Below are 14,629 nucleotides of genomic sequence, written 5' to 3' on the forward strand. Positions count from 1 at the left end.
ACTTCTCCTTTCTTTTTTCCCAGTCTCCCAGTTTATCCCTCCCTACCCGCCCATCCTGGTACCAATAACTTTGTTTTCTGCATCTGTAACTCTATTTATGTTTTGTAGATAAGTTCATCTGTACCCATTTTTAAGATTCTGCATAGAAGCAATATCATAAGATATTTATCTTACTCTTTCTTCCCAGACTTCTTTCGCCTTCACTTTACAGCAAGTTAGGGAGGTTGAAAAGAACCTAACAGAGAGCATGGCCTTTGTCTTCTGGAATTTAGGGGATGGACGGACTATGCCTAACTCTTGTATAAAGGCAAGAAACTCTCTAGCTTATCTGAATATTGAACATGAATGTGTGGTCACAGTGAGAGCAAGCTAGACTCTTCTGTTGGAAGGACAGAGGTATGTCTTTCTTGAATTAGGCTACATGGTGAGATGACCCCAAAGAGACAATTCATTGTGGGATGAACCTCTTTAAGTCAGAGGCCATCACTTAGACTACAGAACCATATTTAAAATCCCCCAGTGGGAAATCTCCAAGCTAAATACAAGACTCTCTGTTAGAAAAATAATCAGAGTTGGGACATCTTTTGTGTGTCTGTGCCAGAGAACAATACTAGATTATACCTATAGATGCTTCCATGAAGAGCAGGTATCTTCCACAGTGAGGTCGGGGGCAGGGTTTGGGGATAAAGCCCTAAGCCTCTGTCCTGTCCAATGATTTAAACTGTAAAGGGCAGGGGTATAACTCAAGGTATAAATAGTTCACAGAAAAGTAAATAGAAACCTTGCCCAACATAAAAGATATTCTAATTAAAACTATAATGAGTTTCTTCCCCCTCAAGATTTTAAAGGATTTTAAAATTTCTAAGTGCAGAAGAGGTCTCATGGCCGGTCTAAAGGCCACATATGTGGGTTCTCCTCTCACAGTGATGAATTCATAAATGTTCTTGGCTCAAGTGGTTCACATTAGTGCGAAGAGATGGTAAGTGGGAAGTTAGGTCAAGGTTTTGTGCTATAGTTTCTTCGTCAGCTTATGCAATGGATGGCTGAGGTCAATGACTTCTGCGTGACCCAGGAAAGGCTCTGAGATCCAGGTCTGCCTTAGTCTCAAGGTCATCAGGTTGGTGTGAAGCTGAGCTCCCGTAAGGTCTGACAGATCTCTCATTCCCTCAATATTCTAGTCTGCCTGTGGGTACTCACCCAAGAAGGCTATAGCCCTGCTCATCCCCAGATAAGGCTGATGACCATTTTGCTATGAATCCTGACTTGGCAGAGTTTTAGGTTTCCTCAAGTGATGTCTGGTTTTTCTGTGTATCTGAACCTACTTGTTAAGAATTGTCAATACCGAGGTAAGCAACCTCATATTGGGCTGGAAAAATTATAGGAAATAAATGAAATAAATAGGTAATAGATAAAATAAATAGAAAATAGGTAGAAAATAAATAGATAAAATAGATCAGATGAAAATATTTATCTGACAGTGTATGAACTGTCAGAACCCATAAGGACTGGAAAACTATTCATGATGATTTGCCTTAGATAGTCCCAATTTATACCTGTTATGTCAGTGTAATTATCACTAGCACTACTTTCACTACCAAAAAATTCCCGTTTAGATGATAAATTATATGGCCATGCTCTGGAGGATAATTTGCCAGTATCTATAGAAATGATATAGGTCCATACCTTTTGACCCAGAAATTCTACCCACAGTCTTTTTTTCATACAGATATAAGCTAACATACATGTAAAAAAAAGATGCACATAAAAGTTACTTATCACAGCATTATTTGTAATAGCAAAAGATTGGAAACAACAAAACTGTTAATTACAGAATACTAATTGAATTATGATGATTTATACAAAGAAGTACCATGGAGCTATTAAAAAGAATGACGAGGAACTCCCTGGCAGTCCAGCAGTAAGGACTTCGAGCTTCCACTGCATGCTGCACGGCTTCAATCTCTGGTCAGGGAACTAAGATCTTTCAGGCTGTGCAGCTCTGCCAAAAAAAAAAAAAAAGAATGAAGACGGTATATAATATAGTAAGCAGGATGATCCCAAGACATGTTATTAAGATAAAAGTTTAAAATGGCAAGGTACCGTGTATGCTATGCTACTATTTGAATGGAAGAGAAAGAATACATGTAAACACACACAAATGCAAACATATATTTGCTTTAAAGTCTCTGGAAGAAAATAATAATGTTGGTTGTCTTTGGGGAAGAGAATCAGGCAACTGAAGGATGTGGGAGTGTGAGAGAATTTTCATTGTTTATGCTTTTATTTTTGGATTTTTAATCCACATGAGTGTGTAACTCTTCAAACCCAAATAAATGAAATTAAACATTATATCAAAATGGAAAAAATAAATAACAACTTAGAGATAACCAGTGTCTTAGTTTGGTCTGCTATAACAAATATACCATAGACTGGGTGGCTAAAATAGCAAACACTTTTTCTTTTTCTTACAATTTTGGAGGCTGGGACAAGATCAAGGTGCTAGCAGATCTACTGTTTGGTGAGAACCCCTTTCCTGGTTTTCAGATGGCCATCTTCTCAGTGTGATACACAGTAAAAAGCAGAGAGAAGAAACAAACTCTTTTATGTCTCCTCCCATAAGGGCACTAATCCCTCTCATGAGGGCTCCATCTTCACATCCTAATCACCTCCCAGATTCCTCAGTTCTAAATACCATCACACTGAGGATGAGGCATCGCAATATGAACTTTAGGAGGGACACAAACATTTCAGGCCATGACAACCAGCAAAAAAAAAAAAAAAAAAATAGAAGGGATAACTCTTTATCATAAGAGCAAAACTTGATCTGTTCTTCCATAGAAAGGTTAAAAAGGAGAAAATGAAATCAAGAGAAAGTGCAGGAAATGGAAAATAGGAAATAAAATAAAAGAAATATGCCCTAACATAAAAGTTGTTATAATAAATTTAAATTAGTTAAGCTTAATAATAAGAAGAAATTGTCAGATTAGATTAAAACGCAAGATATGTATGTATATTATATTCTCTGTATAAATGTTTGAATGTGTTGTTTGTGTTTTATATCAGTTTTTTGATCTGATCTATTAACTTCTGAAGTGAGCATGTTAAGATATCTGAATCTATCTATATCTAAGAAATAAAGAATACCTATTTTTTCTATTATATCTGAAAATTTTGAATATCTGTAAACAAAAATTGGCCATAGGTACTTGGTCACCGAAAAAGCTTCAACAAACCCCAAAGAATCATGGTGACAAAGACTGGGCTCTTTAGCCATGAGGTAATTCAGTTATAAATTTTAAAACTGAGAGCTAAAAACATCTCCAGTATTTTGAATTTAAATAACAGACTACTAATAACTCTTGAATTATTGAGATCATTATATTCAAAGCTTAGAACCAAACAATAACAAAAACACTAACTATATCAAATTAATGAGACACAGCCAAAGCAGTACTTAGAAATACTTCATTTTAAATGCACTTATCAGGAAACAAAGAAAATTAAAAACAAATAAGCTAAGTGTTCAACTCAAGAAGTTTGGAAAAGAACAACAAAGCAAGCTCAAATACAACATAGTAAAGAAAAGTGGAGAAAAACAACGAAATAGAGGACAACACGAACAACAGAGAGGAGCCGTCTTATGAAATGCTGACTCTTATCGGGTAAACATCTGGCAGGACAAGAGAAAATTCAGATAAACAAAATACAAAGTAAAAAAGGAAAAATAAATATAGACACAATAGAACTCCCAAAAATAAGAAAAGAATGTTATAAACAGTAATATGTTAGTTTTGTTGAGACCTTGACACAATGAATTAATTTCTGAAAAAATACAAGCTGAGAAAAAAAATATGCCAACAAAAGTGAAATAAATTGAGCTATATTACTTTTCCTGCTTTCCAAAATTTCAGTCCAACATATTTACAAGAGGTCCTACCAAATCTTCAAGAAACAAATACTTTCTATCTTCTATAGGTTATTCCAGAAATTATAAAAACAGGGCATGTTGTACAACTCCTTGAGCAGGATTACTATAATCTTGATTTCAAAATAAGATGATGGTACAAGTAATAAAATTTCAGTTTCATTTCACTACTAAAAAGAGATGGGAAAATCTTATATAAAACATAAGCTAACTGTATCTACTAGTGTAATAAAAATTAATATATCATAATCAAAGAAGGTTTATCCTGGCATATAAGAAGAGTTTAACATCTAAAAAAAAATCTACCAATGTGATTCATTATACTAATAGATGAAAGGAAATACATCACATCATTTTCTTGGAAGATACAGAAAAAGCATTTGCTAAATTCAATGCTTTATAATAAAAACAAGCCTCAGCACACAGGGCAGAGAGATTTTGTAAATCCAATGATTGTCATAACATCAAAAACCTACATCAAGTATAATCTTGATAAAGAAACTTTGGCTGCATTCATAAATTTGGATCTAGTGTGTGTGTCTACTCTTGACTGCTCCTGTTTAAACAAGTGTCCACAGATTATCCAACACATTCAGGGTTAAATTAATCAATATTTCAGATGAAATATGGAAGAATAAGTGTGTACTGATACCCAGATAAACTTTTCAAAACATACAAGCAAGAAAGGGGACCTGACAACCAGATATTAAGATATACTACCAGACCATATTGTAATAATAAATGTAGTATGATACTGACACAAGAATAGATATAATGCAATACACCAATGGAATAAAATTAAGCTTTAGAGAAAGACTCAATTACAAATGACAATTTCATCTTGACTCAGAAAACTCTGACATAAAAATTGGGGGGAATTTTTTGCACTTGTTATAGAAAAGCTGACTTGTGATTTGGAGAGAGAAGAAAAAAACAGCTGGGTCATTACTGTATCCCATATACAAGAGATCCAGAAAGATTAAAGATCTGAATGTGAAAGAGAAAACTCAGGATGACAGAAGAAAGAAGTGAGTATCATAGCAACATAGGAATAAGGAAGGACTTCTTTAAAAATATCCCAATAGCACAAGCCACAACATTTTTAAGATCGATTTTTTATATCTTAATTATAACTTTTCTCAAAGAAAGACACCAGTTGACAGTTAAGTGAGAGTGATTTGTGATGAGATGACATCCTTAGTGATCTGAGAAAGGCACAAGGCTAATATCAAGACTACACAAATTATTCCTGCGATTAAATACAAAAGCCAGGAACCCTAATACAAAAATAGGCAAAGTGTTTGATAACTATAACCAGGCAGAGACTGGTGGGCTGCCATCTATGGGGTCGCACAGAGTCGGACACGACGGAAGCAACTTAGCAAGCATGCATCAGAGAAGGAAATGGCAACCCACTCCAGTATTCTTGCCTGGAGAACCCCTGGGACAGAGGACCCTGGTGGGCTGCCGTCTATGGGGTCGCACAGAGTCAGACACGACTGAAGCGACTTAGCAGCATTCAGAGTGCAGTTCTTAAGTACATAGGTGCTCAAGCTCACTCAGTAGACACGTGTGTGTGTGCATGTGCGGTTGTGTCGGACCCCTGGCTACTCCATGGACTGTAGCCTGCCAGTCTCCCCCATCCACGGAATTTTCCAGGCAAGAATACTAGTGAGGGTTGCCATTCCCTTCTCCAGGGGATCTTCCTGACCCAGGGTTCAAACCTGAGTCTGCTATATTGACTGGCAGTTCTTTACCAGCTGAGCCACTGGGGAACATACCTATTCATATTGAACAGACTGGCAAGGAATCAGACATTTGGAAAAGACCAAATATTGAGGATACCTAGCAACAGGAACCCATTTGTTCTGCTCGTGGGAATGTGGACTCATACAAGCCATTCAAAGGGGCAATCTGGCATTACTTTGTGAAATTAAGGATGCGTGTTTGCTACGATTCAGGACCTCATCCTTCTATCCCAGAAAAAAATTCTCACACAGGATGTAAGAGGACAAGGATGAGGATATTTATCACAGTTTTACTGTGGGGCGTGGTGGAAAGTTAGAGATAGCTTAGAATCTATCACGGGGAATGGAAAAATCAAATATGGTAGTTACACAGTGTGAAACATACTACACTAGCTAAAGGAGCAAAGAGTTACTACATTCAGTAGCATGGCCACATTCCAAGAATGTAGAAAGAAAAAAGTTAGAAACCAGAAAATCTGTAGTACATTGATAGGCTGTAGTAAATCTATACTGGGGCTTCCCAGATGGTTCAGTGGTAAGGAATCTGCCTGCCAATGCAGGAGACACAGGTTCAAACCCTGGGTCAGTAAGGGCCCCTGGAGTGGGAAATGGCAACCTTCTCCGGTATCCTTGCCTGGAGAATCCCATGGACAGAGGAGCCTGGCAGGCTACAGTTCATGGGGTCACGAAAGAGTTGGACACGGCTTAATGACTAAACAACAACAAATCTATATTATGACACCACTCATATTCATTAAAATTCGCCTATATTTCCTTGTAGCTAATAAATCCATGACTAAATATTAAAACATGTTAAGGATGTTGTATCTAGGGGAAGGGAATGGGAATGTGGCATGAAGATAAAAGAGAATGAATAAATAAAACAAGAGAGGGGCCTTGGAGGTTTTGATTACTTGCCATGAACTCAGAGATTATGATTAACTCAACTCTCTACCTGTGAGGTTAAATGACAAGTGTTTGATAACCTGCGGTGATTGGGAAATCTTCAACTTCCAAATCAGTGAAGGTCAGCTCTCAGTTTACCAGGCATACAACTGCACATCTTGCGACATGGTGCCTACTTCTGCCTGGTCGGTTAGCCAATCTCAGTGGTCGACAGGCTGAATGCTCTCTCTTTTTTTAAAAAAACTAATTTATTTATTTTAATTGGAGTCTAATTACTTTAGAATATCGTAGTGGTTTTTGCCATACGTTAACATGAATCAGCCATGGGTGTACATGTGCCCCCATCCTGAACGCCCCTCCCACCTCCCTCCCCATCCCTCAGGGTTGTCCCAGTGCACTGGCTTTGAGTGCCATTTCATGCATCAAGCTTGGACTGGTCATCTATTTCACATGTGTAATATACATGTTTCGATGCTATTCTCTCTCTCTTTTTTTCCTTTATTTTTATTAGTTGGAAGCTAATTACTTTACAATATTGTAGTGGTTTTTGCCAGACATTGACATGAATCAGCCATGGATTTACATGTGTCCCCCATCCCAATCACCCCTCCCACCTCCCTCCCCACCCATCCCTCTGGGTCATCCCAGTGCACCAGCCCTGAGCACTTGTCTCATGCATGAAACCTGGACTGGCAATCTATTTCACATATGGTAATATACATGTTTCAATGCTATTCTCTCAAATTATCCTACCCTCGCCTTCTCCCATAGAGTCCAAAAGTCTGTTCTTTATATCTGTGTCTCTTTTGCTATCTTGCATATAGGGTCATTGTTACCACCTTTCTAAATTATATATATATATGTGTGTGTTAATATACTGTATTGGTGTTTTTCTTTCTGACTTAGTTTACTCTGTATAATATGCTCCAGTTTCATCCACCTCATTAGAACTGATTCAAATGCATTCTTTTCAATAGCTGAGTAATATTCCATTGTGTATATGTACCACATCTTTCTTATCCATTCATCTGACATTGGACATCTAGGTTGCTTCCATGTCCTGGCTATTGTAAACAGTGCTGCGATGAACATTGGGGTGCACGTGACTCTTTCAGTTCTGGTTTCCTCGGTGTGTATGCCCAGCAGTGGGATTGGTGGGTTGTTTGGCAGTTCTATGTCTAGTTTTTTAAGGAATTTCCACACTATTTTCCATAGTGGCTGTACTAGTTTGCATTCCCACCAACAGTGTAAGAGGGTTCCTTTTTCTCCATATCCTCTCCACACAGGCTGAATTCTTGGGTGTTCCTTTTACACCAATTTTCTTAGGGCTCAGTGCACAACAGCAACACATTGCATTCCATCCCAATTAAAATGATAGTTTTTTTAAAATCAGTACAAAATTCATGTCAGCAGCAATCTCATGATAAGTGAGTTTTAATATTATTGCATGGATAAATTTCCCCTTTTAGCCAAAACAATTTTGAAAAGAAGCTACTAAATGTTTCCCCCTAAAGCAGCAGGCAACTAATTGTGCTCTCCTCCCAACACAGATCTGGGTCATTTTTATGTGAGAGGAAATTAAGAATTTTATTTTTAGTAGATGAGAAAAGAAAAAAGAAGTGCTATTATTTTGTTGTCCTAAAAATCATTACTGCCCTTATTTTTAAAGGGGAAGGAAGAGTGTGTAAGAGCCAGTGCCTTGGAACTGGGTGAAATGTCGTGACTTTGAACTACTTATTTAAACTTTCCGTGTCTCAGTTTCTTTATTTATAAAGTGGGGATTCGTAGTTCAAGGTTTTAGAGGGAAAAATGAAACCACGCATGGGGAATGCTTGGCAGTGTCCACCATACAGCATATATTTATTTAAGTAAGAAACTGTTATTGCTTGCTTTTATTCATTGCATGCCTCTTAAATAGCAACATAACAGGGTTGTCACATTCATTGCTCTCCTTAGTATGGCAGCAACATCAAGGGATGAAGTGATGTTTGTAAGGCAATCTTGGGGTGGAGGAAAACTCTTCATCTCATGTCTGTGTGTATGTGCGAGCTTAGTCACTCAGTCATATCCAACTCTTTGAGGCCCCATGGACTGTAGCCCACCAGGCTTTTCTGTCCATAGAACTTTCCAGGCAAGTATACTGGAGTGGGTTGCCATTTCCTCCTCCAACGGATCTTCTAGAACTAGGGGCTGAACCTCACGTCTATCACACCTAGAAGAACACTGGAGTCTGATCAAGGATATGGATTCTCCTGAGGGTGGAAGTCAAGGTCTTGCTCTTCTATGTTCAACAACATTGATCCTCCATCTGACCACAGGGAATATTAACCACACACCCAAAGACTCCTTTTGAACAGAAATTATGTCTGTATTCATAGCAACCAGTAGAAAGCCAGGCATGCAATAGAGGCTCCAAGAATCCTAAACAACCCTTAAAACCCCATTTTATTTTATTTTTTTGCCTCTTAAATTTATTATTTGTTTATTCTTAATTGGAGGATAATTTCATCACAAAGTTGTGTGGGTCTGTGCAGTACAACATCACGAGTCAGTCATAAGCACATATATACCCCTTGCCTCTTGAGCCTCCCTCCCACCCCACCTTCATATCACCCTCTAGGTCATCACAGAGCACTGAGCCAGACTCCCTGTTAAAACCCCATTTTAAAGACAAACTGAGGCAAGGACTTGACCAAAGTTAGTGGTGGCATCAGGAATCAATCTGCTTGTTTTGAATCCCAAATCTGAGATTTATTTATTTTTTTAATCTTTTGGCATGTGCCTGGTCGCTCCGTCAAAGAATCGTGGGAGGGGAATGGGTGGATTTCTAGCAGCCTCTATTATTGGCTTCTTGACTTGTTTTCTCTTAGCCCATTACACTCTCCTGGCTAAATATTAGGCAGAGACTCAAGGCCTTGACGATCTTGATTTGTTTCACATCTTTTCTGAACTTCTGTCTTTGCAGTGTTCTTATAAATTAGTTTTGCCTGCTGGGAATGAGTGTCTCATCTCAGTGTCAGAACTGAAAAAGTGGAGGTGAATGACATCTTCCTGCAGATTAGCCCGTCCCCCTATTTTATTTTCTTCAGAAGGCTTAACTCTGCTTAAACTTACATGTTAGCTGTCTGTCTTCCAGAATGAAGGCAGGGTCCCCCCTGCATCCCCTTCACATAGCACACAAGACAGGCCCACAGGAAGCACTTCTATGGTGCACTTTGAAGCGGTATCTCCCGTTACTGGGTGCTGACCTATACGGCAAGAACTCTGTTATCTCGCTTCAGTTCTTTCAGATTCTGCAGCCTCGTGGATCCTAGCTTGCCAGGCTCCTCTGTCCATGGGATTGATTCTCCAGGAATTCTCCTATCCCACAGACAGAGGATACAAGAATAGTGAAGTGGGTTGCCATGCCCTCCTCCAGCGGATCTTCTCTTATGCCTCCTGCAATGGGAGGCGGGTTCTTTACCGCTAGCGCCACCTCGGAGGGAGGGAGGGTGGCTCAGAGGGCAAAACCTCATGCTTTCTCTTACCCACAGCCTTACCACAACGTCCTGGTAAGGTACTGCCACCACCCCCTTCTGCGCGCTCCCAGCGGCGATGTAATCAACTCAGTGACACGCGGGCTGCATTTCAGCCCAGGTCCTGCTCCCACCTCTGCTCCTTAGCAACAGTGCCCAGTATTCACAGCGTCACCTATTTAGTTTTCTGAAGTCAGACCCCAAAAGGTCGTTTCTTTGGTGGTTACTAGAAAGGAAAGTGAAGTCGCTCAGTCGTGCCCAACCCTCTGCGACCTCATGGACAGTAGCCTGCACCAAGCTCCTCCGTCCATGGGGTTTTCTAGGCAAGAGTACTGGAGTGGGTCACTCTAGGATCTTGACTCTGCTTCTTATAATTGTTTTCATCAGGCAGCCACAGATTTACTCCAGTGGCAGAGAATCTGTGCCCGGGCTTTGGAAAGTCCTGGAAATGCCCAACCTGTCTAATCGCCAGGGCACAGGTGGTCCTGCCCTCCCTCGCTGGCCTTCCCACATGCCAGGAGGGCAGCCAAGTTCGGCTTCTGGGCAGCCGTCACACCCTCCCCGGCCGCCCCGCCCGCCCCTTCCGTCTGGGTAGTCCAGGTCCCGACCCAGAGCCCAGCAGCGTCAGGACAACGCCCATCGGGGGGCGTTCCCGCGGCGGGTGCGCGGCAGGAGACTTTGAGGCGCTCCTCCCGAAAGCCAGGTTTAAAACCTCAGCGCTACCTGCTGTTTGCGCTGTTTGCAAATCTCCCTGCGGCTGACCGCCGTACTGTAGAGAAGGCCCGCGCTACCGAGCCAGCATGTCAGCTCTCGTCCTGGAGACCGGAGCCTTGGGCAGGAAACTCAGCGACTTTGGACAGGTGAGCCTGGGGGGCCTTAGCTGCGCAGGGAGGGCCGTTTGCCCCCACCTCCCGCCGTGGAAAGAGGTCTGAGCAGTGTTGGTGTTTCCAACTCCCATCAGCTCACCAGGACATTGAGAGTTCATTTGAGGAAGATGGACACGTTTAGGAAGTTGACAGATAACACATGTGCTCACCACGTTTCCCAAGAAGAGGACATCTCTCTTGGGTGACTTTCAGGGAATGAGCTCCAGGAGCTGGGGGTCGGCTTTCAGAGCTGCCACGGATGGACTCGCTGTGTGTCTCTACACAAGTCTCTGTCGCCTTCTTTTTCTTCTGTGCATTGGTCCTTAACAATCTGGAATGGGAGTTGGGGTCCATCCGGATTTGCCTTTCCGTGATGTTTTACAAGTGTTCTCAGCCAGGAATCAAAATGGCAAAATTGTAAGAAATTGTATCCTTTTTTTCACCTTTGGGAGAAAATGGGTCATGAAGAGGTCCCAGACTTACTCCCACCTGGGGAAGGAGAAAATTAAACACAGAGGAAAATACTCAAGAGTTAGCCTTGAACTTGGAATGTAAGAGAACCTTAAATGTGGCAGGAATAATGACCAGGGTGCGTTCATTTCTCTAGAAAGTGTTGCCTGTCCCTTGAGGTGAACTGCAGAGTTCTTTAATTGACTGGCCACGTTCCCAGAATTTAGGGTTCAGACTTAAAGCCCAGCCCTGGGAGATAAGGTGGGTCTATGGGCATTTGTCATCTGTAGGATTATTAAGAATGATTTAAAGACCAGGGGGGCTGGAGGACAGAGGGTGATTGATGTTTTAGTATAACTAGAGAGTGCAGAAAAGTGGACTTTTTTTTTTTTAATCCGAAGAGAAAGACTTCCTTTGGAAATGGTATATAGGACTTGGGAGATAGAACTTCATGTTGAAGAGGGACGCCATGGGTTTCAGATCCCAGAACTGACCCCAGCTGTGCCATTATTTAGCTTCTGTGCTGCTGGCCATGGGATCCTCACAAGCATGGTGGGAGGTTAGAGGCAGCAATCTGGTTAGGGAGCCATGGGATCCGAAAACTTCATTTACAGAGTACTTAGAAGCCTAAGAACCACAAATGATCACTATCGATGATGGCGGGGGGGCATGTAAAGAGGAGGCTTTAGAGAGTGCCCTGTAATACCTGTGTGTTGAAAGCAAGCTATTTAACTTTGCAGAGCCTCAGGTCTATTCATTTGAAAGGTTGGAATAAAAATACCCATATCCTAGAGTTAGTATGAGAATCAAGTGAAATAATATCTTTAAAGCTCGTAGCACGCTTTCTGGAGTATAGGAGAAGTGCCAGGGGTGTCTTGCCAGAAACGATTTGTTTGTTCAACAAAATGTGTCAGAATCCTGGCAGCAGGAACATACAGTGAGTCAAGCCCAGTGTCTGGTGGAGCTTCTCAGTGGAAAGGTGATGGACCTGGGATCAGGTGATGTGGACTCTGGGTTTGGTTTGCTGGTGCTGTGTATCACCAAGAAGTCCCCTAACTGGGTGAAGAGGCTCAGTTTGGGATCTGTAAAATGAGGGGGTGGGGGAGGTGGATAAAGAATAGTCTCTAGGAGGGCTTCCCTGCTGACTCAGATGGTGAAGGATCTGCCTGCCATGTGGGAGACCCAGGTTTGATCCCAGGGTCAGGAAGATCCCCTGGAGAAGGGAATGGCTACCCATGCCAGTATTCTTGCCTGGAGAATTCTGTGGGCAGAGGAGCCTGGTGGGTTACAGTCCATGGGGTCACAAAGAGTTGAACAGGACTGAGCTACTAACACTTTTGAGTCTCTAGGACTCCAGCTCTGACAATCTACAAAAAGACACATTTATTACCTTCTTGAAGCTCTAACGCAGGTAAACAGAATGCCCTAGGTGTAGTCCAGATAGAAGGCTGAGCTACACATGCAAGCACAACGATCCTGCAAGAGACATCTGGCTCATTCGTTCACTCAACTCAACAAAGACTTATTGAGCACCACTCTGAGCTAGGCACAGCTAGCTGGTATAAAGTCTGCCCTGGTGAAACTTAAATTCTTGTGGAGGAGACAAGACTATAACATTTAACCAAATGAACATATAATTTCATGTGGAGGATAAGTGCTGTGATGAAAAATAGAATGGGGCAATGGATTAAAAGATGAAGGAATCAGAAATCATAGCTGTAAATGGCACAGAGTCAGTGTTTAGACCCAGGTCTGACTCCAATACCCTGTGCACTCCTGCAACCACACTGCTTCCTCCTGTAGATAAATTCTGCAGTATACAGGCTTGGTGTGTCCACGCAGGATGTCTGCTCTTGTTTCTGGGTGTCTTACACTGTAGATGTGTGTTAGTATAATCACACATGTGAAAACAGACCTCTGCCCATGACCCCCAAAAGCAGTAAGGTCGACAGTGAGTGCCCCTGGAATATCTTTACTGTAGATTAATTGCTTGTAGTTATGAAAACTGCTCTTTTCCCAAATATATTAACAATAGAATATATTTGTTAGACTAAAGCAAAGGGAATTTATTTCTGTTGTTAAGTGTATTTCTCAGTTCAGTTCAGTCACTCAGTCTTGTCCAACTCTTTGACACGTGCTACCGTGGACTGTAGCATGCCAGGCTTCCCTGTCCGTCACCAACAAAGCCTACTCAAATTCATGTCCATTGAGTTGGTGATGCCATCCAACCATCTCATCCTCTGTTGTCCCCTTCTCCTCCTGCCTTCAGTCTTTCCCAGCATCAGGGTCAGTTTTTCACATCAGGTGGCCAAAGGATTAGAGTTTCAGCTTCAGCATCAGTCCTTCCAATGACTATTCAGGACTGATTTCCTTTAAGATGGACTGGTTGGATCTCCTTGTAGTCCAATGGACTCTTAAGAGTCTTCTCCAACACCACAGTTCAAAAGCATCAATTCTTCAGCACTCACTTTCTTTATAATTCAACTCTCACATCCATACATGACTACTGGAAAAATCATAGCTTTGACTAGATGGACCTTTGTTGACAAAGTAATGTCTCTGCTTTTTAATATGCTGTCTAGGTTGGTCATAGCTTTTCTTCCAAGGAGCAAGTGTCTTTTAATTTCATGGCTGCAATCACCATCTGTAGTGAATTTGGAGCCCAAAAAAATAAAGCCAGCCACTGTTCCCACTGTTTCCTCATCTATTTGCCATGAAGTGATGGGACCAGATGCCATGATCTTAGTTTTCTGAATGTTGAGCTTTAACCCAACTTTTTTCACTCCCCTCTTTCACTTTCATTAAGAGGCTCTTTAGTTCTTCTTCGCTTTCTGCCATAAGGGTGGTGTCATCTGCATATCTGAGGTTATTGCTATTTCCCCCAGCAATCTTGATTCCAGCTTGTGCTTCATCTAGCCTAATGTTTCTCATGATGTACTCTGCATATAAGTTAAATAAGCAGGATGACAATATACAGCCTTGATGTAGTCCTTTCCGGATTTGGAACCAGTCTGTTGTTCCATGTCCAGTTCTAACTCTTGCTTCCTGACCTGCAAACAGATTTCTCAGGAGGCAGGTCAGGTGGGCTGGTATTCCCATCTCTTGAAGAATTTTCCACAGTTTGTTGTGATCCACTCAGTCAAAGGCTTTGGCATAGTCAATAAAGCAGCAGTAGATTTTTTCCTGAAATTCTCTTGCTTTTTTGATGATCCAACAGAT

General features: G+C 41.3%; 1 protein-coding gene across 1 annotated transcript in view; it reads left to right on the forward strand.

The window, feature by feature from the left end:
* Nucleotides 1-10,791: 10,791 nt before the first annotated feature.
* PAH (phenylalanine hydroxylase) overlaps nucleotides 10,792-14,629 on the forward strand; it is an 82,348-nt gene continuing 78,510 nt past the window's right edge. The window contains exon 1 of the mRNA XM_020880112.2: nucleotides 10,792-10,954. Within this exon, the coding sequence (XP_020735771.2) occupies nucleotides 10,895-10,954 (60 nt within the window). The 5' untranslated portion in view covers nucleotides 10,792-10,894. The remainder of the gene's footprint in view (nucleotides 10,955-14,629) is intronic.

The sequence above is a fragment of the Odocoileus virginianus genome, chromosome 23, assembly GCF_023699985.2.
Source record: "Odocoileus virginianus isolate 20LAN1187 ecotype Illinois chromosome 23, Ovbor_1.2, whole genome shotgun sequence".
Taxonomy (NCBI): Eukaryota; Metazoa; Chordata; class Mammalia; order Artiodactyla; family Cervidae; genus Odocoileus; species Odocoileus virginianus.